This window comes from Melanostigma gelatinosum, assembly GCF_949748355.1.
Source record: "Melanostigma gelatinosum genome assembly, chromosome: 7".
NCBI lineage: Eukaryota > Metazoa > Chordata > Actinopteri > Perciformes > Zoarcidae > Melanostigma > Melanostigma gelatinosum.
Genome location: NC_136640.1, coordinates 28,006,577 through 28,034,205, shown reverse-complemented (window position 1 = coordinate 28,034,205; position 27,629 = coordinate 28,006,577). Strand labels below are relative to the sequence as shown.

The 27,629-nt window shown below is 43.4% G+C and overlaps 1 protein-coding gene across 2 annotated transcripts in view; it reads left to right on the top strand.

Annotated features, from left to right (window-relative positions):
• Window positions 1-27,629, top strand: part of timm50 (translocase of inner mitochondrial membrane 50 homolog) — a 43,902-nt gene that overhangs the window by 11,750 nt on the left and 4,523 nt on the right. For both annotated transcript variants that reach the window (XM_079272092.1, XM_079272093.1), the window contains exons 4-8: window positions 9,280-9,301; window positions 18,680-18,738; window positions 20,711-20,830; window positions 24,743-24,847; window positions 25,611-25,709. In XM_079272092.1, coding sequence (XP_079128218.1) covers window positions 9,280-9,301; window positions 18,680-18,738; window positions 20,711-20,830; window positions 24,743-24,847; window positions 25,611-25,709 — 405 coding nt within the window. The remainder of the gene's footprint in view (window positions 1-9,279; window positions 9,302-18,679; window positions 18,739-20,710; window positions 20,831-24,742; window positions 24,848-25,610; window positions 25,710-27,629) is intronic.

Genomic DNA, 27,629 nt, shown 5'->3' with positions numbered 1-27,629 from the left:
TTCACTTTGTTATAGTCACCTACAGTGTTTGTTTTTCATCATGAAAACACACAATTCAAATGACAAGGAAATGAAAGATTGTATTTTATTGATTAAAACATATCTTGTCATTAGTAGTTGAGATGATGTATTATAAGCTGCTTATAGTGTTAACGGATCATAATTCATCTCTAATATCTATTTATGTTGTGAAAACATCTCCTACAAACAACTGGATTTATTCAAGTTTCTCACCAACACTACATTTTACAGATCACATGTGAACACATCATAATGTTATTTACCTTCACTCAACACTCATTTTCACTGAGCAGAGCCTGAACGCATCATAATGTAACTGAACAGAACCTTCATTCTCCTCCGTCAGTTCAAATACTGATGGTTGTTTGTGATGTAACATGATCAGAGACTAGAGAAACATACATGACGTCCTGATCTCATATTTCACTGAGTATTGGTGGATAAAGATGTCAGTAAAACGTTATTTCACTCTGTGATGTTTAACGTTAAACTGTGTCATTAATCAGCGGTTCACATGCGTGGTGAACCATGAGGGGATCCGTACGGATCACGGATCGACGATGGTTCGTTACACCACTACACTACCTACTGTCAAGAAGAGTTGAGCCCACAGAGCTGCCTCGGTAACATGTTGGCTGTTGGCACATTCAAGGGAGAGTCAGGATATAAAAGCACGAAGCATATACTCAGAATAAAATGTAATCAAAAGATAAAGTGTATGAATTATGTAACGAATGTTTAATGCATAGAGTGATTTAACAATTGTAATAAGTGTTTAACAAATGTCCTGTGTAACCGGAGCTGCGATAAAAGTGTTTGTCAGGATGACTTGGCAGAAAATAGGAAACAGATGTTATGGGTGGGGTTAGGAGAAGACTGTTGCAAGAGATGAGTCATAAAGGCATGATACAGGATGAAGCCTGGACATGTCCGGACATGTTTGAACCCAACGCCCTCTCCAGAGGGTGGGGGGATGAGATCATGTATTGAACAGGAGGGGGCTGACAGCCCAAAAGTGTTATAAAAGAAGTGACTTGCAAACGGCAAACTGGGATTTCAACACGGGTGCCGTCCAAGTGCACCGATGAGGAGATACGGACGATCGTAACTGATGTATTGAGGACTTCGTCTCTGTTCACGGAAAGAAGACCGCTGTTCGTGGACAATAAGATTTAAAGACGGAGGTTTTCCTCTCCCCACTGCTCGATACTTAACAACTGGACAACGGAGAAGACGCAGCAGCCCTAGAAAGACTTTGTACTGAGTTTTGAGGACTGTTGAACGGACTTCGCTGCGAGAGCAGGAGGACTGAGGGTCCGGCGGACCTTCGCTCCTAACAACTCCAAAATAACCTTTTCATCGCACCTTTGAACATCCAGCTCCAACCGAGCCTTCTCGGCATCTAAAACTAATGAGTATAATCTGAGAAGAAAATGAACGTAACGAATCAAGTGTAGTGACATTTTATGTGAGCTGTAGCTTAACCCTTGCAAACTAACTAAATATAACCTGCAATAAATATCTAATCTGCATTTAAAGTAAATTTGTCAAGTGAATTCATTTGCTCCAGTATTAAAAAGTTCCTCGTGGCAGTAAAAAGTTAAAGCCATTGTATGTCTAACAACTGAGTTCTGAAAGGTTATCCTAGAGCAGGGGTCGGGAACCTTTTTGACTAAGAGAGCCATGAAAGCAAAAAATTTGGAAATTTATTTCAGTGAGAGCCATATAATATATTTTAAAAGTGAATTCAACTAAATGTCAGTATAATAAGCCTCTGAATTTATTCTTTTAAATAATGTTGTTATAACACTCACCATTAATGCGACTTCTGGTGCTGCATGGATTTGCTGATGTCTTTGTAGTCGGGTTGGTACTTGGTGAGGTTAAGCTTCATGCAAGCGTTGAGGCTTTCATCCGTTAAACGTGATCGTAGGTTGGACTTGATGTTTTTAAGATGTGAGAATGACTGCTCACATGCATACGTAGATCCAAACATGGTCAATACAGCAATACTCACACGCTGCAGTGTGTGGTATGTGACAGGAAGCGCGTTCCAAGTTTTGAGAATCAGCTGGTCTTCGGGTTGGAGTTTTTTCATTTCTGTCCACATGTGCTTGCTCGCCAACTCCGCTTTCTGTCGTGTGATTCTTTCCAAATCTTCATTCAGTGACTTGAACTTATTCACCCACATGTCTGAGGCCTTCAGGTCAGCCACTTCTGCTTCAAAATCTCTGACGGAGACACCAGGGATGTAATTCAGGTCGGCTGTGTTCAGTGAACACTCGTTTGGATGGGTGATGAACTTAAAAAGACGAGTGTGCTCACGAAATTCTCCAAAGCGTGCTTTGAAGGACTGTAGGAGACTGGATGTGCAGCCAGCTAGCTGGTGGAGATCAAGGTTTTGAATGGGCTCACTTGCTGTGCATGCATCTTTAAATTGGCTCAGTTTTTCAAAATGTAGTAAACGACCTGTTTCAAGATCCGTGATGAAAAGCTCCAGCTTGTTTTCAAAAGCAAATACAGCTTGTTGAAGGGATAACACTGTATTTCCAATGCCTTGCATTTTCACGTTGAGCTGGTTCAGATGTTCAGTCAGATCTACGAGATAGTAAAACTTGAGGAGCCACTCGGTGTCGGCTAGCTCAGGATGCCCGACGCCTTTCATTTCAAGGAAAGTCCGGATTTCGTTCAGGCAAGCCGCAAAACGGCTAAGCACCTTCCCTCTTGACAACCAACGCACATTGCTGTGCAAAAGCAGACCAGGATAGTTATTTACAACTTCATCCAGCAGTGTTTTAAACTGGCGATTATTTAAGGCTCGGGCAACAATAAAGTTGATCACACGAATGACCAGCGACATCACTTCGCCAAACTGCCTGTCACACATCTGAGCACAAAGTGCCTCCTGGTGTATAATGCAATGGAAACTTAGGATGGGTCTATTTTCATGTTCACGGAGAAGCGCCACAAATCCTTTGTTTTTCCCCACCATACACGGAGCACCATCAGTACACACTGAGAGAAGTTTATCCATAGGTAGACTTTTTTCTTGAGCAAACTCCATGAAAGACTTGAATAAATCCTCACCTCTTGTGGACCCTTTTAATGGCAGAACAGCAAGACTTTCTTCGCGCAGTGTGTCACCAACAGCATATCTTGCAATCACGCTGAACTGCGACAAATGGCTCACGTCTGTTGACTCATCCAAAGCCAGAGAAAAGAACGGCGCTGCATTTATGTCCTTCACTTGCGTTTCCTCCACTTTGTTTGCCATCACGATGGTACGATCATGAACAGTTCTTGCCGACAGAGGCATGTCTTGTATCCGTTTGATTATCTTGTCTTTGTTCGGAAGATCATCAAAAAGTTAATTGGCTACATCCAGCATGAACGTTTTAGCATACTCGCCATCTGTGAATGGTTTTCCGTTCCTCACTATTGCTAAAGAACCAGCAAAGCTAGCCGAATTATAGTCACCTTGCCGGGTCCATACGCGGAGTTGCTGCTGGCTAGCTTGCACCCTGCTCAGAAGCTCTTGGCACGCTTTCTTTCTGCTGTCTCCCGCAGGGTATTTTGATGCAAAGGTAGCGTGGCGCGTGTCGAAGTGCCGCTTTACATTCGACCGTTTCAACGATGTAATTTTGTCATTGCAAATTAGACACACCGCAGAACCCGCTCTCTCCACAAAGGCGAATTCTTCGGTCCATTCGTCCTGAAATGTACGATACTCGTCGTCTTTTTTTCTTTTCGCCATCTTCTTCGTCGAAGGGTTAGCTTTGAGCTAATGACCGAGCAGACGCAGTCTCAGACTGATTCAAAAGGGGGCGTTTACCTGTTTTACCCAGCAACGGCAAACGTAGGCCAGTATCATCCAATTAAAATAATGGACAATTGCTCCTGCAGCCCTGAACAGGACATGCGCAGTGAAAAATCGATGGATGGATTAAAACAAGTGAGAATATTTTGTTTTATCTGCGAGCCATATGCAATCATCAAAAGAGCCACATCTGGCTCGCGAGCCATAGGTCCTAGAGACTGAATCCACTTAACAACCCCTTACGGTTTTAGAAGTAATCCTAGCCGTTAAAACCTAACCTGGCATTTACCAAGAGCACGGATCCATAAGAGGGAAGCTGCCATAACCGACGCGACTGGTGGGAGCGCCCGGGGCCAGGACTGGTCTCTCGGCCGAGCGCGCTCAGACCGGAGGAAGCAGGGTAGACGTTGGGAGTAACGTCAGTTAGAAGAGCCAGGCGAGTTCCCTCGCCAGAACACCAGCTCGACAATCTTTTAATAGAGAGCTGAGTCAGTAAGTAGCCCCGTATCGGGCCAGAAGTACCCCAGGATCTAACACTACTTACTAAAGTAAGACCAAGGTGTACTTTGCTGTCACCTCTCTGCTGTTTAGAGCAGTTATAATTTCAACTACAACTGAAACAATAAATCATTTAATTAAGTGAATTGGTGAATGAGGACTGCAACTAAAGACTATTAACTATTATTTGGACGGTTCAGAGCCTCCACACGGCACCCAGAGAGAGAGTGACTTCATTCTCTGCTCAGCTTACTGCTCTACGTCTTTAGATTGCCAATATGCTATGCTAACGCTCTGAATGTCATGTAAAGAGCCTTTATATAATTCATGCCATAAATCAGAAGGAAAGGAAACGCAAGTTTAGGCAGTCAATGTTTTGTCACGTAACTCTCCGTCTAAGTTGAATCAATCATGGCTTCCCAGTTCAGCTGACGGGTGCACAATTCAATGTTTTGTACTGGATGTGTTCAGTGCAAACGGCTTCTTTTTGGTGATTTTAAGTGATTTTGATAAAATATCGCTATTTTTAGCTTTGATTTGATCGTTTATTCTGACAAAAGCGCTTGTCACATATTCCTTCAGGGACTGTGGGAAAGTTTAAAATCCAACAATATGTTGTGTTTTTACAGTTTTGTGCTTTGTTAGTGTCTTTGTCTATTTGGGATAACATGCTTTTCTAACCCGCCAGTGAGTCTTAACAGCAATCAAAATGTAAAATTGTACTTTTGATGAATACTATCGAGTGATTACCGTCACAGTGGTTACCTCCACAGACTGGTTACCTTGTCAGAGTGGTTACCGCCACAGAGTGGCTACCTCCACAGTGCCGTTCATGGCGTTGCTAGATGTTGTGAGAATAAAACATTGTCAGTGGGTTTTTGGTGACTGACTTTTTATAATCCCGGCTTTGGGTCCCAGAATGGAAGATTTTCTGAAATCATTACTCGTTGTTATACAGGAAATAAATTACAATTTTGATAATTAGTTCATCATTGTATCACACATGAGGACTTTGTAACTTTCTCATCACTGGACAGACAGAATGAGGAATTTCAAGACACTTTCTTTGGACAAATCTGTTCTTCAAAAACAAAAATCAGCAAAAGATGAATCTGTCATGAAAGTAACCTTACGTTTTAGCTTGATGTACGGGGAGAGTGTCTTCTCACTCAAACCTTTATTACCTAGAGGTCAGAGGTCACGGTCAGCTGCATAAGTCCATTCTGGAGGATGTGTGTGAACCAGGACCTGTCTCTCTTCCATGCTGTATTGTAACGATCTTGAATTCCCCGTCTCACACACTGTAAACCTTTTTGGCTGTATCCTGTCTAACCAACAGGCAGACTAGATCACTTCAAAGCCAAGGAGGGCTCTCCCCCCCCCCCCCCCCCCCCCCGCAATGTGCACATGTCAGAGGGGACACTATGGGGGAAGTTCTTCAAAAGACACACCTCATCAGCTTTACATCTTATTGTGTTCGGACGGGGAAGTCGACACACTTCTCTCATCTTGAGGGAGCATCTCGGTCTCAGTACAGCCGTGATGCCATCATGAGACCACATTACATCTATTTAATCCATTCTTTCATTAGACGCTCTACCATTGCAAGTTCTGTTTCCAGAAGCCTTCCTTCTTTTATAGGAATTAGAGCGATTACTGATTTATCTGCTTATTACATTTACTGGTAAATGATAGAAACTGTTTACATATAGAATACACATAGAGCAGGGGTCTTCCTTAAGATTATATATGTGTCAAACCCTCGTGCTTCATCACATTAATACAGAAAACAATATTGCCACCACTCTGTTGTGATCATTGATTGGAAACATTGTTCAAAATAATATAATACAACCAGAGCTATTAAAGGCACTGGTTTGTTGTTACAAACAGAATATGTATGTTTCTAGTGGAATACAAATATCCACAAGAGTAAACCTTGTCTTCTTCTTCTACTCACTACCCGATCACTACATCCTGCCCGATCGCTACTGCCATCAGCAGCAGATGCAGTGAGCCTTTTCTCTTCTTTCTCATCTCTGTTGAGGAGAGAGCGCATTAATGATGCCGCTGCTAGAGGAGAGCCTAACGACTGGAGCGAGCGTGGCTCAGTGGTGGAGTGGGTCGTCCTTCACTCAGATCAGCGGTTCGATCCCCGGCTCCACTAGTCCATGTCCATGTGTCCTTGGGCAACACACTTACCTACAACATTACACCTGTAGGCTGTGCCTGTGGTGTGTGAATGTGTATGCTGTGAATTTTAGATCGTCCTGATGGGCAGCTGGCACCTTGCATGATAGCTGCTGTCATCAGTGTGTGAATGACACGTAGTGTTAAAGCCTTTGAGTGGTCTGAGGACTAGGGTTACACAAGTACTCTCCATTTACCATGTAATGTTAGCCACAGTGAGCACAATGTCAACAATTTAGCAATAGTTAACGCTGGAAAATCCCACCAGCTTTTAACGCAACTTATCTGATCCGCAATCGGTGTGAGCCGATAAGTCCAGGTATCGGAATTAGTATCGATCACGACAAAATGGTATCGGAACATCTCTAGATAATTATATTGAGGACCTGCACGATTTAATTAGATCTTACCATGGTGATACAGTTCAGGATGTTTGTCAGCTGATGCTGTTGTATATTTGTAATATTGTGACATGTTAGTTGTATAATACATAGTGTATTGTAGGGTCTTTTAGCTTCTTCTACTACGTTCGTTTAGTCATGTTATTTGACTCTTTCATCGTGCAAATGTTTGTCAGCACAGTAACGTCGCAGGAACGTCGCAGCCTAGCAGTTGTATTAATGTCTGTATGTAGTCAACAACTGACTGTTGTTCAGCTGAATTGTATCTCAACAATATTTATTGTCAGTTTTTAAATGTAACTGGATGAGTTATAAATGTATCCTCTAATAATGAATACATTTAATCATTTCAAGTAAAAGAAGGGCTGGATTAATGAGATAGCCCTGCAGCGTTCAGTTAATTTAGTGGTAAAGGGATGGCAACCAAAAAAGCCACATTATTATATTCTTCTCATCTTCTAAAGAGAGACATTAGTGTGCAGGGACTTGATCTGTGGTTATTAAACCACTTGTTTCAGCTCTATTCCTCACTGTTTACATCATGATTGGGCTCTCAGGATTGTTTTCTGTGCCTTCATGTCTGATGTGAGTGGGTATGTTTGCTCATGAGAGTTGTTCTGTCTCTTTAGTTGCGCTTCACATTACTGCTTTTAATAACCGTCAGTCTCTGAATATATGAGACGTACTGCTTTTAAATTGCCCAGGGAAGAATGAACGTAAAGGGTCTGTGGCTCTGTGCATTGTTGGTTAAAGGCTCTGGTCTCTCTGAACACTTCTCTCTTTGTGGGGAACGCCTTGTGAAACTTCTGACACTATTGTTAATACACGGTTCAGATTCTTCCCTGCTGTGAAAGACATTATATTTAATATGTTTTAGTGAGCGGTATTATATTTCACAGACTGTCTGGTGGTCAATAATGTATCCCAGAATGATTTGTTCTCCACATTCTTTCAACACTTGCTGTCGGTAGTAGTGTTGTATTATTTGTCCGGTGTGTGAGAAACCTGTTCCCCTCCTGCTCCTCTGCAGTGGTCCCGAGGTGTCGATGAGGTTTTAATGGCGTGCTTCACACCTCGGTCCACATGGCAGCTGAGCTCCACTTCACCGCCGTATGTGAGCATCTGGTTCTCTGCTAACGACTCTCGCTGTTCACGAGAGGATGTTCAAACTGCGCTCTTGCAGCTTCATCCTGTTCCGTTTTGATACCTTTTAAAGTAAATGAGTCGGTGTCCTCTGTTCTTAGAGTACTTATCCATACCTACACTAGAAGGCAGTCATCCTACCAGCACAGGAACAAAGCAATGCACTGCTGTGGATGCTGAAAAACATCTATTTACCTCGCAGAACTACTGCACAGTACTCCTGTCTGTTTCTCTGTGACTCCACACAGACATCACAAGTACCTCATTCAACCCCACTTCAAAACATGCAAACTGTCCCTTTAAGGACGGTTTGTGCACAGGTTTCTCTCGCGCAGCAGGAAAGTGCTGTTGATCGTTGCCTGTGTCAGTATTTGGACCTCAGATGGTAAATTTGTTCGTGTTTTTATTGAAGTTTAGTCAAGTTCACTGAGCAAAAATGAGTAAATTACAAATGGTTACAAAAGAAAGCCCTTCATCACATCCTCCTTTTTATAAAGGAGAGCCCAACAGCTGACATGATGGAAATCCAATGTGTTACCAAGGTGTCAACTTCTCCTCCAGCCATCATGTTTTCTCTGAATTGTAAACAACGTTTGGCTTGTGATTCATTTAATTTCGAATGAGTCGCCTCATCGAGGACAGAAGTGTCTAAAGAAGCTTTCAACGTGGCCAGTGACTGACTGCACATGCAGTTGGTGATAGTGACAGTCTAGTGTGTTGTTGTGATCGTTCATCAGGTGTCCTCTTAGACATAATGGACCATCACATTGAGTGGGTCAGTCTGTTATATCTAAATGCACATCTGTGTCATGGCCACCAGGTGGAGTCTTTCCCCCTGGCTGTGCGCTGTCTCCTTCTTCTCCTTCCCACATCAGCTGCTCCTCTGACCTTTACTCCTCCTCTTCTCCCTTGCTCCTTCTGCTGTTGCTTCTTCGTTTTTTCCTCTTCTTCTCTGTCATCCTTCTTCTTATTCTCCTTCATCTTCTCTTCGTCCTCCTCCGGTTGTTTTCTATATTGTGTGTAACCATCAGTGGCGAAGTGACTGATTAGTAGTTGTATCGTCAGCACAGACATAACCCTGAGTCGTCACAGCACGCGTATGAATGATCCCGATGTGATGCCAACATGTTTACTGTCAACACACACCACGGATTGATTGATGTGATTACCATTGTAATAACTTCTCTCTCCTTTGTGCCTCCCTGACAGATTCCAGATGAGTTTGACAGAGGTGAGTGTGAACACTTTGATTCATAACGTCACTTCAGAACAACTGAATGAATGGGATCATGTGGATGTGTTGTATGTAGTCTCTAAGGGTCATGTTTAGGCTTCTTCTGTGGTCACATGATTGTTATTGGCCAGCTTGTGTCTGATTTGACTTTATTTCTGTGGTTTTGGTCTGTAACTTGCTGTCTGACAGTATTGCACAGGAAGATCTTGGAAAATAGATTTTGTCCGAGTTGGACTTTTGCTATCCTGCTGATGTTAAGTATTATTACTACCTTTTACTATCAAAGATACTATAATACTCTGTTGTACTCCAGTGTACATGAATAGTCATGTGACATCCGTTTTCAGGCGTGCTAGTCTGGACGGAGATGTTTTTGACGTATTGATGTTGATGAAGCCTCAGTCAGACTGTGGGGATGCATTTATGGGGGCAAACTGCACGTCCATATAATGTAAATCTATACATTTTGGGTTGGAGATGAATGTAAGTCAATGTAATGTCCCCAAAAAAATTGTGTGTGTGCGCGCCAACCCTCCACATGCCCCTCTCCCATCATTCATTCCCTCAAACTACCTAGAAACACAGAGCACACATGCATCTTTACACTGTGGTTATTTCTCCAGAGAGAGACTTATTATTACCAAATATTATTGATTATGACCTAAAACATACTGTTAAAACAACCCAAGAGCTTCTCAAGGCAAAGGAATGGAATATTCTTCAATGGCCAAGTCAGTCACCTGATCTCAACCCCAGTGAGCAGGCTTTCACTTACTGAAGATAAAACTGAAGCAGAAAGACCCACAAACAGGCAGCAGCTGACGGAGGCTGCAGTAAAAGGTCTGGCAAAGCATCTCCAGGGAGGAAACTCAGTGTCTGGTGATGTCTATGGGAGCCAGACTTCAGGCAATCATTGACTGCAAAGGATTTTCCTCAAAGTATTAAAAATAATGATTATAGTCACAATTATGTTAGTTGGTCGAGTTACTTTTGAGCCTCTGAAAATGTGGGTGGCTGTGTAAGAATGGCTGTAATTCCTAAACGGTTATTGTGATTTGTTTTTTTTGTTTTATCCATTGAATTAAAGCTGAAAGTCTACACTTCAACCACATGTTGACTGATTAGTTTCAAATCCATTGGAGTTGTGTAAAGAGGCAAAATTAGAAAAATTGTGTCAGTCCAAATACTTCTGGCCCTGACTGTACATACGTGCTGTATGTACAAAGGTAAAACTTCCATAGACGTATGATCTCAGGACTAAGACTAGAAGGGCTGACAATACAAACGGCAGTTTCTTTGGCATGGCTCAGAAAGTCTCTAAAATGTATTTAATGTCCAACATCAGCACCAAATCAATTTTTAAATGGACATTGAACGACGAGCGCGATCATCAACACAAATTCTTGAGATGATGAATTCTGATGTTAAACTAAATGCTTCCGATCGATCCGCTGCTATTCGACTGCCCGTCTAAACGAGTTGTGATGGCCTGCTGCTAATAATAATCCGCTCATCAATAACTCTCTCTCCCAGAGGTGCAGCCTGTGTCTCCTGCCTGCACTCATCCCTCCCCCTGAATCCATCATGAAACGCTCCCCGAGGTCCACTTTGTCCTCCTGAACACAAACCTCCCACTGTGTCTAACTTTATTACGGTCTCTCCTCTCTCTTCCTGTCTGTCTCTATCCGTCTGTCCATCTGTTTCCATCTCTGTCCTTGTTTCTGCTCCCTCCAGGTCCTCGCCTCATAAAGCCAATGTGTTTGCAGCCGCCGGCTGGTTGGTCTTCAGCAAGGCTGAGGCTCAAAGGAAAACTGCAGGAAGAGTGAATGAGGTCTGGACAGACAGACAGGGGAGAGTGGGATGATGTGTCGATACATGGATGCACAGAAGGATGGATTGGTTTGTGAACAGAAGGATGGATGGATGGATTGGTTTGTGAACAGAAGGAGGGATGTGGCCTCCGGGAACACCGAGGTATTGATGAAGGGATTATTGGTATCAGCAGGCGATCAGAATTCCTTTAATAGCAGAGTTCTGTCCCAGCAGATCGATCGCATTTAAACTCCACAGCTGTTGCTCACACATAGTGTGGATGGTTTAAGGCCGCAATAGACTCAGTATTTATTTAAAGTTTCCTCCCACACTGCAGTATTTAGACCCAGTCCCACATCCACCGACCTGCTGCCCCAAATACTCACTGGAGCACCAAATGTGGATTAATCCCCCGCTGAAGATAGTCCCCACAACTGCACTATTGCCTCCTGTTTGTTACAGTGACCAGCTGTTTTAGGAAAATACTGATGAAACTATGCATTTGTGTTTTTAAAGATTTACGTCTTCAGTGTTGAGAGACGGACTAACACATTGTTGGTTTTGGTCTTTTCTAGAGCTGAAACAATCGGTCAGAACATTTAACTGGCCAGCTTTTTTGATGATCGATTAGGAGTTATGGTAAATGGACTGTACTTGTATTGTATAGTGCTTTTCTGGTCTTTCTGACCACTCAAAGCACTCAAATACTGGGAAAATCGCTGGTCCTGCTTTAGAGTTTGAATGTTGGACGCTTATATTCCATAGATTTTTTTTTTTTTTTAATTTAGAATCTAAATCATGACGCCACTAATCGCTAGTGCTAATGTTGATCGCTAGCATACACATATCCTAGCATGTAAACTCAAATTCACAAATGTCTGTAAGAGCTTGTCGCGTTGCTGTATTTTGTCACTGTAACAGACCCTTTACAGCACTTACCGCACCGTAATCATGACAATAGTAGCCATTAGCTTTATCAATTAGCGCTAGCGATTAGCATAAGCTAAAATAAGAGAAGAGCCATCATCCAGCTAAATGTTAAAGTAACGTAGACTCAGGTCATGGGGTGCTTTTTATGTTCTGTAACTAGCATAAAACCAGCTAGTAATTAGCAAGCTAGCTAGCCAGCTAACTAGTCGGCCCCTTAAATGAGTCAAAGTGAACAACTTAATGCTTCTTCCACACGCTCTTGTGACAGCGTAGCAAAGATCAGATAATCCGTCATTGACAGTGTTCCACCAGATTCTGTAAAGTGCTGATGTCTTAAATTCAAGTCCACAGAAAAGAGAGAAAAGGTTTGTGCTGTGATTATGATGCTACACTGGCTACGTAAAATGAGCAGGCGATGGATGCGACTGGGCGTGTCTTGGTCCATTTGGCCCTCAGGGACCAGGGCCAAATATTCCCTGATGAGTTTAGGGACCAGGGTAAAAGTTCATGCTCCCTCAGGGATCTCCCTCGTTTTCTCCTCCTCCTATCTCTCTCAGTCCTCTCCTTCTTTTCAGCTTCACCTGTGAACTCTCCTCTCCTCCACCCTGTCCTCCTCTCATATTCTTCCTCCATGGCATCCTTCCCCCTCTGCCATTCTTTGCTTTCTTCTTCCCCCTCCTCTTCCTGTTCCTTCCATCCCTCTCAATCCTCTCTTCCTTTTCATCTTCACCTCTTCACTTTCTACTCCTCCATCCGGTCTTCCCCCTTTCGCTACCTCCAGTATCCTCTCCGCCATCCTGTCCTCCCCCTCTGCTATCCCTTGCTCTCCTCCTCCTCCTCTTCCTCCTCAGCTCCATGAATGGGTCTAATGGGACATGTTTGACTACAGACTGTTTGCGTGCCAAGTGGCGGCATTCCGTGTGCAAAGGAGCGTCGGATACCATAGCAACCAGGAAAGATAACACCTCCTAAACACACACACAGAGCACTCCCCTTGGATTTCATGACATGTGTACTGACCCTTGATCCTCACAGACCAACAATTATCTGCTCTGTGTGTGTTCTTTGCAATGACGTCTGATAAATACACATGCGCACCTAAACATATAGCACACAGAGAAAGTGTTTTTCATCATGTAGTATTCATTTACATTACAGTTAACTGTCCACCATATAACACAATACTAGAACTACACAAGTTTACTTTCTAACATCTAGATATTTCTTTTTCATTGATGAAAATCGATTTGATAAATCAATGTCATACGAGCGTTCTCGTGTTCATATGGGCCCCTAGCTATTGTTTCAGACAGACTTGAACATTGAAGTATTTTGGACGCAGTGTGAACTCTTGTGTGTGTGATCCTGAACTGTCTGAGTCCAAGTGAGTGTCTTTGCATGTGTTAGTGTTTATCATAAAATAATTAATGTGGAGCTTAAAACCTGCTGGCCGCTGCTGCTCTAACATGAACACACTCTTTCCTTCCCTAGAGGCCTCTCTCTCTCACACACACACACACACACACACACACACACACACACACACACACACACACACACACACACACATTAAAGAATTAAAGAGGCCGGGCCACGCTGCCACTTGTCACCACAGAGAAAACAAACGATTTGGGGGGGTTGTGAAGCAGATGCTGAGCCTGACCACAGCTTTTGTTCGGGGCGGAGGCCCCTCCATCCGTCTCTCCACACCTCCATCTTCACCTCTTCATTTCATCCCTTGTTTCCTCTCTTCTTCTCTTTTCTTTCTCCTGTTTTCCCTCTTTTTCTCTTCTTTCTTCCTCATTTGCTTTCATACCTTTTCATCTTTCCTGCTGTCCTCTTATTCCTTCTTTCTTTCAATCTTCCATTTTCTCCTTCCCCTCGTTATTCCTCCTTGTGTCCTTGCATACTTTCATTCAGCACTTACTCCTGTTATAGTTTCTCTCTTTTCAATCTTCCATTTTCTTTTCATCTCCCTCCTTTCCTCCCTCCTCCGCTGGTCCCTCCTATCCTTCCTTTTCTTTGTCCTCCCTTTTTACCTCCTTCCTATTCTCCTTTTTGCCTCCTTACTCTGTATCCTTCCTCTCCTTGTCTTCTGCCATCCATCCTCTTATCCTGCGTTCTCTATTCTTTTCCTACTTTGTTGTACCACCTCTCCCTCTTTCTTCTCCTTTCCCTTCACCTCCTCCCCTCTATGCTGCGTTCATAACAGCCTCTTTCTATTAATCCTTCCAACTCTTTCTTCTCTTCTCTTATTTTGCTCAACTCCTCCCTCCTTCATTCTTTCTCCCTCCCTCCTTAACTTTGTTTGTATCCCCTCTTTTTCTCCATTTGTCCACCCTGCAACACATGTGACAGAGTTCAACTTGAAATCGATTTCTTCACTTTCAAAATATGTGGCACTCCTTCCAAACAACAACTAACCAACAACTTGAAAGCTTTCATTATATTTTAGGACTCTACTTCACTTAGCAATTGTATTAGTTTCCCCGAAAATTGTAAGTTGCTTATTCAAACTCCTTTTAGGGGACTGGGCTTCCTCCCTCCCAAAGCATCCACTGCTCCCTGATAAAGGGGGGGGGGGTCAAATGCAGAGACAAATGTCCCCCTTACCAGGATGAATGTAGTATAATACAAAACAAAAACCTGAATGATAACCTCAGGCAGGACACATTTAGCTGGCCTGAGCATCAGCCGGAGAGATCAGCCCACCCAGGCCGGCTTTGGAGGGAAACGCAGACCGCTGAGCTGACAGCTCGACGGAGCGAGGCCTCTCGCACAAAGAGCCGACATTGACTATGAAAGGAAGACCGTTAGAGAGGGAGAGAAGATGAAAGGAGAGAAACAAGAGAGGAGGACAAAAAGGAGGCGGTGGCCTCTCATATCTCCCAGAATATGATCCGGATGAAACTCAGGAATCACTCATTTTACATCCAAACACTGCAGGTTGTGAAGTGGAGATTAGAAATGTGAAGCTAAACATAGAGGTTGTTTAATGCATTTCAAAAGTTATATTTGAGTTTTAATCCTGTGAGAGTCCACAGCTCACTAAGTGACTCGACAGCCACAGCAGCCCTCTCTGACACGTTGACATCACCACACTGGACTCTGACTTCATTGTTTTAATCAAACATGTTTTCATGAGTAATGTGATGTAACAAATCATTCACATTTCAACCATGAAAGAGAATGAAATCGTGTTTCTCTCAGGCCCAAAGACCTCAAGGGCTCGGACATCAGGGTAACCAACTGTCCAAAACAGAAAATAAGAATATATACAAAATCCTCATTCTACAAGCCAGCTTTAGTACAAGATCCACTATTTACAGGTAATCAACTAGGACAGTGTTTTAAAAAAGGACATCATATAGATCTAAAATCCCCGTACCATAATGAGACCACAAGAACCGCAAATAATAAATACATAAGTTGCTTTGGTGAAAGTGGCCAACTTCCTCCCCTCAGCATGATAAACATTCCTCTTCCTCTCTGTCCTTTTCTGTTCAGCCACCCACTCCTCCATCCTCCCCCCCCCTTCTATTACCATAATAAAAGCCTGCGTCCCGACACGCGCATGCATCACATAAGGCCTCCACGCATCCTGACGAGGCTGACACGTCTGATCTCCAGGGAGCAGTGGCCGATGCAGCGTTTAAATAATAGAACCTCGAAGCCTTTGCATTTTTGAAGAAGTTTGTGAGCATTTCATTTAAAATATTGAAGCACTACTTTAAAAAGTCTGTGTGTCTCTACAGCATCATGTATCGTTAAACATTATCTTTCATACCACAGTCCAGATAAGCTGGGCTCCGACCAGAGAAGAGCTTTAACTCGTCAGTCAGTTTCACATGACTGTATAGTCGCTGTCAGGGGGAACAGCCTCTGCTGTAATGTCTGACATCGCCTACTATGGCACGTATTCTTTAAGCCATCAAAAGTTAAGATGAGAACATAAGGACTTTTAACTTTTGACACACAGAAGAAGAAGTGGATTATTAACAGTACATCAACTTAATGAAATATGCAGATAGGCAGATCTACCTCAAGTGCTGCATTGAAAGACCATAAGGGATTTTGTTCATTCATTTATATTATTGACCATAGTGCAGTGTGAGTTGTCGGTCAGAAGATATGTAGTTGCTGCTGTTCTGATGTCGCTGTTCGTTTCTCCAGTGTGCAGCCAGGAAACAGTCCTGGCTGGAGCGATGGCCGGGCCCCTTCATAGTGAGGGAGCAGCAGTGTGACTGGCAGTAGCAGACCATAGACAGCCGAACCTGGCCCTGGATGTAGAATGAGCCCCTCGCAGCACAACAGGCCAGATGTAGTGTTTGAATCATTATAGGCTGTAGACCGGCTCTGTTTGAGTGTCTGCGTTGAAATGATTACTGTACTTACTGTTGTTAGAAATAACTTGATTACTGCTTTTATTATGTTAAGCAAAGTACCTTATCAACAGCATATGAAAGCTTCTCATTTTCATACTGAGAACATATTTATCATGTTGCTATGAGCCATTTAGAATTCCACACTGTTTTGGTAGATTTATATTGAGGGCTGCGCAGTTACGGCCAACATGATAATCATTAGTGTTACTTTATTTCTTTTATCACACTTTCACATTTAATGAAACGGAGCACTGTTTTCACGACCATGTTGTGTGACATTCCTGCTGATGTACGAATATTTCCTTCAAGATAAGACGATCGATATTCACAGTACATCTTCTAGAAGCAAAGTTAAACATTTGACATTACATTCCTGCTAATTAACACATGTTTGTATCAAAATAAGACTCCAGATGAGGTCCTTCTTCACCTGGATTCAGTGCATTTTAGTGTTACTCCTAGAATATACAGTATCTTAGCTTCTTTGCCTCGCTGGTAAACCAGCCTTGCCAGTGTCAGAAAATGTTCTGCTCGCTTTATTCTCTGCTTTCTCTCGTCTCTGTCAGCTCACAAAAGCACAGCTTCAGAATGAAATCAACTTCTTCTTTCTCACGCGTGTGGCTGTGTTTTTGCCTTTGATTTGTGTCCGTCGCGCTGCTTCAAACTTCCCTGTCAGCGCATATTTGAAGTATATCTCCCTCAGACACCTGCATGGTAATTGTAAATGTATCTATGTATCTTAATTTCTACGTTTCCAACAGAGCACGAGTATGCTGTCAAAATGAATCACCTATAACTTTGAGTTTCTCTACATCCGTCTTCTCTGACCTTTGCTCCACCCCTCATCTTCATTTACCTTCCCCATCTGCTAACACACACACACACACACAGTCAGCGCGTCATCACAGCGGCAGATGGCTTCCGCTTCCTGCTTCGGTACGCTGCTATGCACTCTGGGGTATTGAGTCTCCTGGGACCAGAGTGTGCTAGCTTCAGCATGTGTGTTTAGAGCGAGATGGAAGGCCAGAGTGAAGCGTGCATGTGAGTGTGTCTTGCTATTGTAGTCCTATTTGCAGTAATGAGCCCCCTGGGAAACCAAGTCTTCATCATTATTAGCCATTAGCGCGTTGACAGCCGGAGGTGTTATTAACAGGACTCGGCTAGCTGGCTTATCCGCCTCATCAGCACATCTGGTCTCGGCCTCATTGATGGGTTTGGAGGCTGCAGGTCTGCTCACCACACTCGATACATACATGTGATCAGTTGAGCCTCTACAAACAAAACAGAATCTATACTGTAATGCATAACTCATGTGGATTGACACAGCCATAAATAAAGTCATATTATTTGTCTCCTCCTGTTACAGGCCTCAGATATATGTTAGGAAAGCAAATAATTCAATGTTACACTTTTTAATCCCTTTGACACGAAAGAGCCAGTTTGTGTCTTTTTGGGAGATTATTTAGCGCATTAGTTATTACATTCATAACGAGAATGTGACAATCGGTTCAATAGAAGTACCTGCAGCTGGGTCTCTCTACCCTTTTTAAAGAGCTAAATATTGAAACAATACCTTAGTCTGTGTGCTGATGGTTCAGGACAGCTTTGGAGAATGAAATCTGATTCTGCTTGACATGAAGTGGAAAGTATTGAAGATGATTCACCACTTGTCCAACACGCTTTAAACAGCATCTTGTGCTGTTTTCAGTCCACGGAAATTTAAATATTCATCCGTTACGAAGGATTCATTGGAAGGTTTTACTATCCGAGGAAGTAAGGAAATACTGCGTTATGTAAAAATGCAACAACAGTGAGCATCATGAAGTATCAGCTGTCAGTCACATGGACATTATTCAGTGGTGTCCCCTCAGCGTGGCTTGGTAGCTTGTTTGGTCCAGACAGACTCATTGAGCTGCTCAGATCTTATCAGCTGTTAGTGACGCTGTCTCCGAAGGGAGTTGTAGTTTTTAAGACCCATTAAGACTACTGCTGTGCTCTTTCTCATTTACCTCTGTTCGTAGTAAACAACTTGAGTGTGGTTGATGAGCTCATCTCTGTTCATATTTTTTTATACATTTCTCATTAATGAAATCTGAAAATGCAGAGCGATTGTTTTACTTTTTGTATCTACATTTGGAGATGACTTTCCACTTCCTGCACTCTCTTGTTTGTATGTGAATGAATGAATGAATGAAATTGAATTATTCGCTGTGTTCTCCCTCTGTGCGGTTCCCATTCTTTCTCTCAGAACCTCCCGTCGTCCAACAGTTGAAAAGAACCTTCAAATACTTCCAGGACTACAGACAGGTGAGTCAAACGTCCTGACCGCCAAGTAAGCCGCGGAACAGTGAATTCAATTTGTTGTGTAAAAATATGACGTTTTAGAACTGTAATGACAATGTAATGGTACCTTCAGGGTCTGAAAAGTGAAACTATTGCTTCATGTCTTAAAGCTGCATTCTCTCTAATGTCCACCAGGGGGTGACTCCTCTGGTCGTATAGAAGTCTATGAGATAATAACTCTACTTCTCTCTTGATTTATTACCTCGGTAACACATTGGATCAAAATCGTTTTATTGCCAAGTACGTTTGCACATACAAGGCATTTGGCTTGGTGATTGGTGCACAACAGTAAACATCGTGCAATAGGTGAAGTAAGGGGCCTGTGGTTTAGAGGTTGAGTGTGCCGTTCCATAATCGGAAGAGCGACGGGTATCCCCGGATCTCGTGTGTGTGTGTGTGTGTGTGTGTGTGTGTGTGTGTGTGTGTGGATCTGATGGGTCCTTGCATGGCAGCATCCGCCATCAGTGTGTGCGTTAATGGGTGAATGATGACATGTAGTGCTCAGAGCTTTGTATGGTCCAAAGACCAGAAAGGCGCTATGTAGATGAGTCCATTGACCTTTTACTGAGCTCTCCTCTCGTGCCACTTCTGGTTGCAAGAAGCCAACGTGACAACGGCCAAAACACCGGAGACAGTAACGTAACTCAAACACCACATGTGTTGGTGAGTGAAGAAGATTAGTCCACAATCCTCCGTGGAGGAACAACATCCTACTTAATCAGACACGCATCATATTGTAATTCATCCCATCATGCAGCTCAGAGTGATCAGTGACCGACAGCACGGAGCTCAACAGCTACCGGAGGTTGAGCTGCGTGGTGCGTTAAAGCTCTCCTCGGTGAAAATGGGTTTAGGCAAAGTTAAATTATAACGCTCATGATTTTTATGTTATCACAGCAACATAAAATAGATTGGAGAGAAGGAACTATGACTTGTGACTTCCTCACTCGAGCTCTAAGCAGCCTGTTGTACATAATTAAAGCTACAGACTATGGGATGTCCACTTGTGATGTACAGTCAGTGGGATTGAGCTGTAAAGGCTTTTAAATATGCCCACAATACAATAATAAATACACATTTTCCTCATTCATGGTGGAAATACTGTTTTATTAGTCTGCACATTATTTATTGTGTTGTAAAATATATGCTATGTTATATGAAAACATGAATAAAGAAATGTAGAAAGCTAACATCTATACAAGATAAACAGGATCACATTTATTCTATATATTAAGGAAAGGCAGGAATCTTTTACACCATCAGGTTTTCACCAGAATAATAGTGATACTTTGAGCAGGACGTTTCTGTAGACGCTCACACAGAATGAGAACATGTAACTCCATCAGTCTGAAGGGGATTCATGTTGTGGTTTTGGGTTTTCCTGCACAGACGTTGTGTTGTTAAACACCTTCATGGATGTATAGTCTCTGGGCATGTCGGCATTGCTCAGCTTCCTGTCTGGGTTTTTTCAGAGCGATAATATGAGCTGATCGATAAGCAGAAAACATCTAGCGTCTCTCAGATGGATCTCCTCAGACTACCCGACTTCCTCATGGTCCTCCACTATTGTTGAAGTGTTTGTAACCCCCTGCCACAAAGTCTGAGAGGACTTACTACTAACTCTGTTTGAATGTTCTTCATGCTTTCACATTGTAGAAAGTCCTCTTTACAAATGGATGTTATTTTGCTTTTGAGTCAAAAGAACGCTGTGCAATGGTTCAACCACCAAATAACCGTCTAAATAATTCATTTGGAGTCTGAATTATTCAGTTTTTATCTCTGTTGAAATAGTTAGTATTGAAGGAAAGAAGAAGAACATCAATACCAAACAGCTGATTACACACTTCTGAGCCGTACTTTAGGTTGATGGTTAATGTTGACTTATGAAGTCACAGTGTGACATGCTGTCTCTGTGTGTTGATGATGTCACGGTCAGATGATCATCGAGCCGACGAGCCTGAAGCTGCTGCCCGACCCCCTGAAGGAGCCATACTACCAGCCACCCTACACGCTGGTGCTGGAGCTCACCGACGTCCTGCTGCACCCGGAGTGGTCGGTACGTCCCTTTGCCTCACTTACTTCATGGATGTGCAGAACTGTTGGACGCAAGATGTGGTGAAACGTGTTTGTGACCTGGAGGCTTCCAGTTTCCACATCTCACCTTTGGTTGAAGCGAGCTGAGGCCTGAATGCTCTCTCCTACCTTGCTCTACCGCAGTAGCTTCATGGTTTTATGGGACAGGTGGAGGATACGAAGTGTATGTCGGAGGTGTGCCCACCACCTGTCGACTTGTCTTGTTGTCTGCTGAGACACACACACACACACACACACACACACACACACACTGTACACCTACCTGACAGGTGTGCAGCAGCCGTAACTCGACACCTGCCACCTGTTAAAACAGACAAACGCTCAAGTAGCTTCACCTGCCCCACCTCTTGAACTTTCCTTTCTGTCACAGTAATTATTATTATGATCTATTTCTCCACACAAACAAACACACTCTGTTTCCAGCTCTCGTCCCTCTTCCTTACAGCCCTGCCTGCACACACACGTCATGTCCTCTTTCCGGTCTGGTCTCATCCAGCATTCGGAGCTAAACCTACGAATAATATTGTGCCGTAATACGTAGATATCCCACGAAGTGATCCCGTATGTCAGGGATTCCCAAAGTGTGGTGCGCGCACCCCTGGGGGTGCGCGAGCTGCCTCTAGGGCAGGGGTGTCAAACATACGGCCCGCGGGCCGGATCAGGCCCGCCACGTCATTTTATGTGGCCCGCGAATCCGCCAGAGAAAAAAAAAAAAAAAAAAAAATTTTTTTTATTTTTTACAAAAATTTAAAGTTAGATGTGAAAAGTGATGAGATGGCATGTTGTCTGTGTGCCGACATTAAAACTATCACAACAGGTGGACAGGAGATGCAACAGCCCATAAAGAGGATTTCCAACAAGTTTCTCAACATGCGTACTTCTCTGTACTGAAACGTCATCAGTCTCAGCCCAAGTACTGTTCCAATTCAAAGTTCACATCGAGCCAAGCACGGCCCTAATGCCCGGATGTGGCTCGCTCTGCCCATTTTACCCGGGATGCATCGGAGGTGACTTGTCTGTACTTGGGACAGCCAAATATCCCAGAATGCATTTTGCACCAGCAACAGGAAACAATGGCGGAGGAGAAATCACACAACTGGAAGTACGTGTTGTGGAAGTCACAGATATCCTGGGAAACTAAACTAACTATGTTAGGAGTACCGTAGTTACATTTACACCGTCTTACATTTACAACCGGCCCTTTGAGGGCGACCGTGATGCTGATGTGGCCCCAGAGTGAAAATGAGTTTGACACCCCTGCTCTAGGGGGTGCGCGAGAAGAAAAGTGCAATGGCGGTCTGATGGTGTCATAATATTAAATATAAAAAAAATGTAATTTAAAAAGTGGGATTTTTCACAAAATAAAAACATGAATTATAAAAATTCCCTTTGTAAGATTTAAAATTAAAAATGTACAATTTAATAAATGCACTTGAGCTCCTTCCGCCAGTGTACACACTAGCGAGCCTAGCTTGTGCAGCTAACGTCAGCTAACAGCGAACTTCATGCATTCAGCAACATTCATTTAAACATGCTAAACTGGCTGAAATCGGGGAAACTGTCAGGTGGGACATCTGAAGCTATCAGTCGTAAAAGAGGAGAGAGAGAGAGAGAGAGAGGGACAGAGAGAGAGAGAGGGACAGAGAGAGAGAGAGAGGAATCGGAGGCGAGGGGAACGGAGAGGTGCGTTGGGGAGAGACCGGGAGAAGAAATCGAGCCAGAGTCAGAGGAAGATGAGACGGAGGAGACCGAGAAGGAGGAAGGGATAGCACAGACAAATCGGGAGCACATCGGCCCATCGCGGAGTCAAGGTGAAAAAAGAGGAAACGAGAGTGAGCATCAGACGGAAAAAAAAGAGGAAATATGATGAAAAGTATGTGTGTCTGGGCTTCACTTGGATTGGCAACGCAGATTCCCCAAAGCCACAGTGCGTGGTGTGCAGTGAGGTTCTGGCTGACAGTCTGAAGCTCTTATTTACGTCGCCACCTGAACACCAAGCATGCCAGTGCAAGTCAAAAGCCCCTTACATTGTTTATATCGAAATTGGAGGAATTACAAAACAGCCAAAAACAACTGGTGTCTCATTCATGTGTTGGGTCTATAAATGACGCACTACGGGCTTCATATCTGGTTACAGAATAGCGAGAAAGGGGCTACCGCACACAATCGCCGAAGACGTGAGCTTGCCAGCTGCCAGAGAGATGGTGGAATGTATGATTGGGGAGAAAGAAGCAAAAAAGTTGAACATGATCCCGGTGTCCAACAACACTGTGTCGCCGCATCGATGCTTTGTCCGAAGACATCCTGGCTACATTAGTCGGTCATTGATTGTAAATTAAATGTGATAATCTGCCTCTGAGCCTGTGCGTGTGTGCTCGCATCCGTATTGCTCTTTAAAAGTGACGCCTTGTGTAACTGAAAGTTATTGAAACTTTGTTGCAGTGTTTCAGGGCGTTTTCACACCTTCAGTTCGTTTGCTTTGTTGCAGTTGCTCCTTTGTTCGGTTTGTGTTCACACTGCAACATTTAACAGCAGACTAAATCTTGTAAACAAACGCCACGCGCGAGCAAACTGTTCACCCATTGGTCCGATTCTTATTTTTAGGCTCTGTTGCTTTTTTGTTTTTTTATTAAGGGGGGGGGGTGCGCGAACCCGGTCGGGATGTAGAAGGGGGTGCGCGGCCTAAAAAGTTTGGGAACCGCTGCCGTATGTTATCCACGTAGTCATGAACGAAGATGTATAAAGACCGGGAGGGGAGGTGGATGGGTCCAACAACCAGCGACCTTTCAGCCAGGAGACCGCTGTTAGTTCTCTGTGTGACGCGAGAAGTCAACGTTGATTTATTTGTCATGTGACTTGCTTAAGTATCACGACACTCCCGTGGTTATTTTAACCCTCACGGCGATCTTTTCCCAACCAAGTAGTTTCCTGTGAGGACCGAAGTTTATTTTGAAACAACCGTACGCATGTAACAAGCTGAAATTGACACGTGTTGCAGGCTTATGGTAAGAAAATATCATACGAGCTGTTGTATGAGGATACGTTGCCTCTTTCCACACACACACACACACACACACACACACACACACACACACACACACACACACACACACACGGGTCCGGCAGCCCTCAGGTTGTTGGTGTGTGTTTAACTGGAGCTGCGTCGGGAGTGGAAGAGGTTAGGACCTCTGAGCATCTGAGCAGAGCTAAAGAACTGTCCTGCTGCTGCAGACGGACAGTTGTTGGTTCCAGAGACACCTTGAATACGGAGTTAACCCTGTGACTGTTGCCATGGCGAACTTTCAGAATTATAGAATCTGTTCTGAGAGTTTTGTTTTGGCACATCATGGACCTTTAAGGACTTCAATCTGTTCCAACCCAGTCTGAATGGCTGCTGAAGGAGAAACTGCACTACATGACTGCAATCACTGATTCATTAGTTATTAGCCAATCAGAGCTCTGCCTCTGCTGGATCACTCCAGTGCGAAACCACAGCCATGGACTGGCTGAACCTGATGGTGGATCACTTTCATCTGCTGTGTCTAAGAGCTTTTCCAGCAGCGTTTCTATTGTTTTATTTGACAGGTTTATTTTTTGTAACATCATTGCTGTAGTGATCTGTCACGATCATACTTTGCTGGAAAACTTCTGTTATAATATAGCTCATGAATAATATCTTTCGTCATGCTTAGCTCTCATTATCTGTGTTGCATCCACCATCAGCATGTTGTATTCTGTTATGATGATGATCACAATGCTGTGGTTTAGTTTGTGTGTGGTGTAATACTCACGGCCACAGTTGGTCTCAGGTTGAGGAGGAAGAGTGGACGGTTCCTGCGTCTGTTTCCTCTCAGTCGTTGTTTTGTTGTTTCAGTTGTCGACAGGTTGGCGGTTTAAGAAACGTCCGGGCATCGACTACCTGTTCCAGCAGCTCGCACCGCTCTACGAGATCGTCATCTTCACTGCAGAGACTGGCATGGTGGGGCGCACACACACACACACACACACACACACACACACACACACACACACACACACACACACACGTCTGCCTGTATACTTTAACAGTGTTTATCATTAAATAAGCCATCAGAGGTTTCATTGTCATGCCGATGTGAGCTGACCTGGTCAGATCAGACCTGTTGTCTGCTGTGTGTATCAGCAGCTCATTCACTGTTTACTGTCATCAGCAGAAAGCTGCCCGAGGAACCACACCGTTTTATTACACATGAGCAGTTTGATGATCTAATTACATGTTTTCATTTAGAAATGTTTGTAGAGTGACTCAAGGTAAAGATCACTCATTGTCATTGGTTCAATCCAAAGAAGTAAATCTGTCACATACAGGTTTTTTACGTGGCATTATGGGTAATGAGCAGCAGTGTCACTTACACAATCCTGCTGCCTGGTTCTGCTCTGTTCTTTGAGATGTTAACAGAGTCGTTAGGCAGCTCTCTGCTCTGTTTGTGTGAAGTGTGTCGACTAACTTCCAATCGTCTGAAGGAGACACACACACAGACACAGACATCTTCTCCTGCAGTCCAAACTTGAGTTGGTTATTTGTAAGTCAGTAGTTATTGTTAGGGCTGCAGATAATCATATCTTCAATATCGATTTGACTGAAAACTAAACTTGTCTAATGAGTCAGTCAATGATTTCAGATCAGCTGGTTCAATTGAATGAATATCACAATTTGACAGTGTGTGATGGCTGACAACAATGATGTATGTGTGTTTGTCCAGACGGCGTATCCTCTGATCGACAGCATTGATCCTCAGGGTTTCGTTATGTATCGCCTCTTCAGAGATGCAACACACTACATGGAGGGACATCATGTGAAGGTAATCTGTGTGTGTGTGTGTGTGTGTGTATATATTTATGTATATGTATCTATTTATGTCTATTTATATATATATATATATATGTCTATTTATATATATATATATGTCTATTTATATATATATATATGTCTATTTATATACTTCGGTCAACTCTGTCAGCATTGGCTTGAAATGTTTAAATAAATAAATAATACATTTGGTAAGAAATGTCAATATTAACACAGAACAGTCCTATCATCACGTCTTTAATGATGATCTATAGGACCTATAAACACTTTGAGATACTCAACATGACCTCAACTCCCCTCTCTAGCCAACCCTGAACAGTTTATCACGAACACTTCTTTACCACTCGATTGAGTCTGACTAAAGATTCCTGTTTTCTTTTTTTATGTAGTAATGAAACATGATGGAACACCTGTAAACACCCACATGCTGCGTTAACCCCCCTGTCTGCTCTCCATTGCTGCCTTCTGCTGCCACATTGATTCTTCTCCTCCTCACCACAATAGACCTCCCTCCTCCCCTCTGTCTCCTTCTCAGGCCTCATTAATCCTTCAGCCTCCTCCCTTCTTTCCCCTCTTCCTCTTATCTCACCTCCCTTTCACCCCTGCCCTCCTTCTTTTGCTTCCATCCTCTCTCATCTCCTTTGCTCCATTTCTTTTACTCCCTCCATTTATTGATGAACGGTCTGGAGGCTGCAAGAAGCTGCTTAACCTACTTCCCAGGAAGAGGACGCACTTATCATCTCATCTCCATAACGCCAAGACAGGCTGAATGCAACAGATGCTAAGAGAAAGTTAATAATGCTCCATATGCTGAGGGAGAGTTTGAGATGCTACATGTGTCAACACAGAGTTAGTCAAAGTTTATGGCTGTGCATTTTCTGCCATCTACGATTACGATCCAGATGCTGTCAAATGCTCAGAAAAACGACAACACCTAAAGCATGCACACATAAAAACACAACCTGTGGACACACACGTTGTGTCCTTTGTCTCCTGCAAGACTTCGACCCTCCAATAGGTGATTTAGAGTCCCTCCATCTAAACACAACAGGCGGAAGAACTCTTTTATAGATCAGTCTATCCTGTTGCTGAATCCAAACCAGTGCGGCGCTAACTGAGATCTGAAGCCAGGCGATATAAATATCATGACTGTTTGAATGTGTTCTGTACGTCTACACAATGGAGTAGCTGTGTAGCTGTTTGTTCAACCTGCATGCAAGTTTCTGGATCGGAACTTAAGGATGCTAAATGTATTTCAGTATAAACGGACGACAAAGTTATGGTACAAATCCTCTGGATTGAAGCGCCAGCCTCACTCTAAATGTTGGACTACAGACACTCGCATGCATCCTTAGAACCGCTCCACTAGTGGACGGCTGTAGAGACCATTCAGTGTCGTTGGGACACATGGTGGGGCTGTCAATGTTGCCGAGCATTGCGTCTTTCGTCACATGTACAGACACAAGTCATTTAAAGAGTCTGATGTCACCCCAATGACGCTGTGGGGCTCACAGCAGACAATCAGAAAACAAAAAGGACCACAATCGATGCAGAAGAGAACCAGAGATGCCATCTGCTTTTATTTATTTATTTTATTCTTCTTCCTGGTGTTTACATTGCCCACAATACAACTGTAGTGGTGCAGAGATTGTAGAGTGTTACGCTAGCAGCAGCTAATTCATCCTAGAGCGTCTGTGCTAGAGCAGAGGTGAGCAGCTGACTGAGCTCTCACTTCTTTCTGTGTCTCTGACCAACGCTGACTCAAGTGACATCACTTGAGGACATTTATTAGACTTCATGCAGCTCCTTTCATACCACTTTTATAACATGTGGAGTTGTTTTACTCTCTGCTGTCTGATAGTGTTTCAGAAATAATAATAATCAGCTCCATAATTGCTCCTGAGCCTCAGTA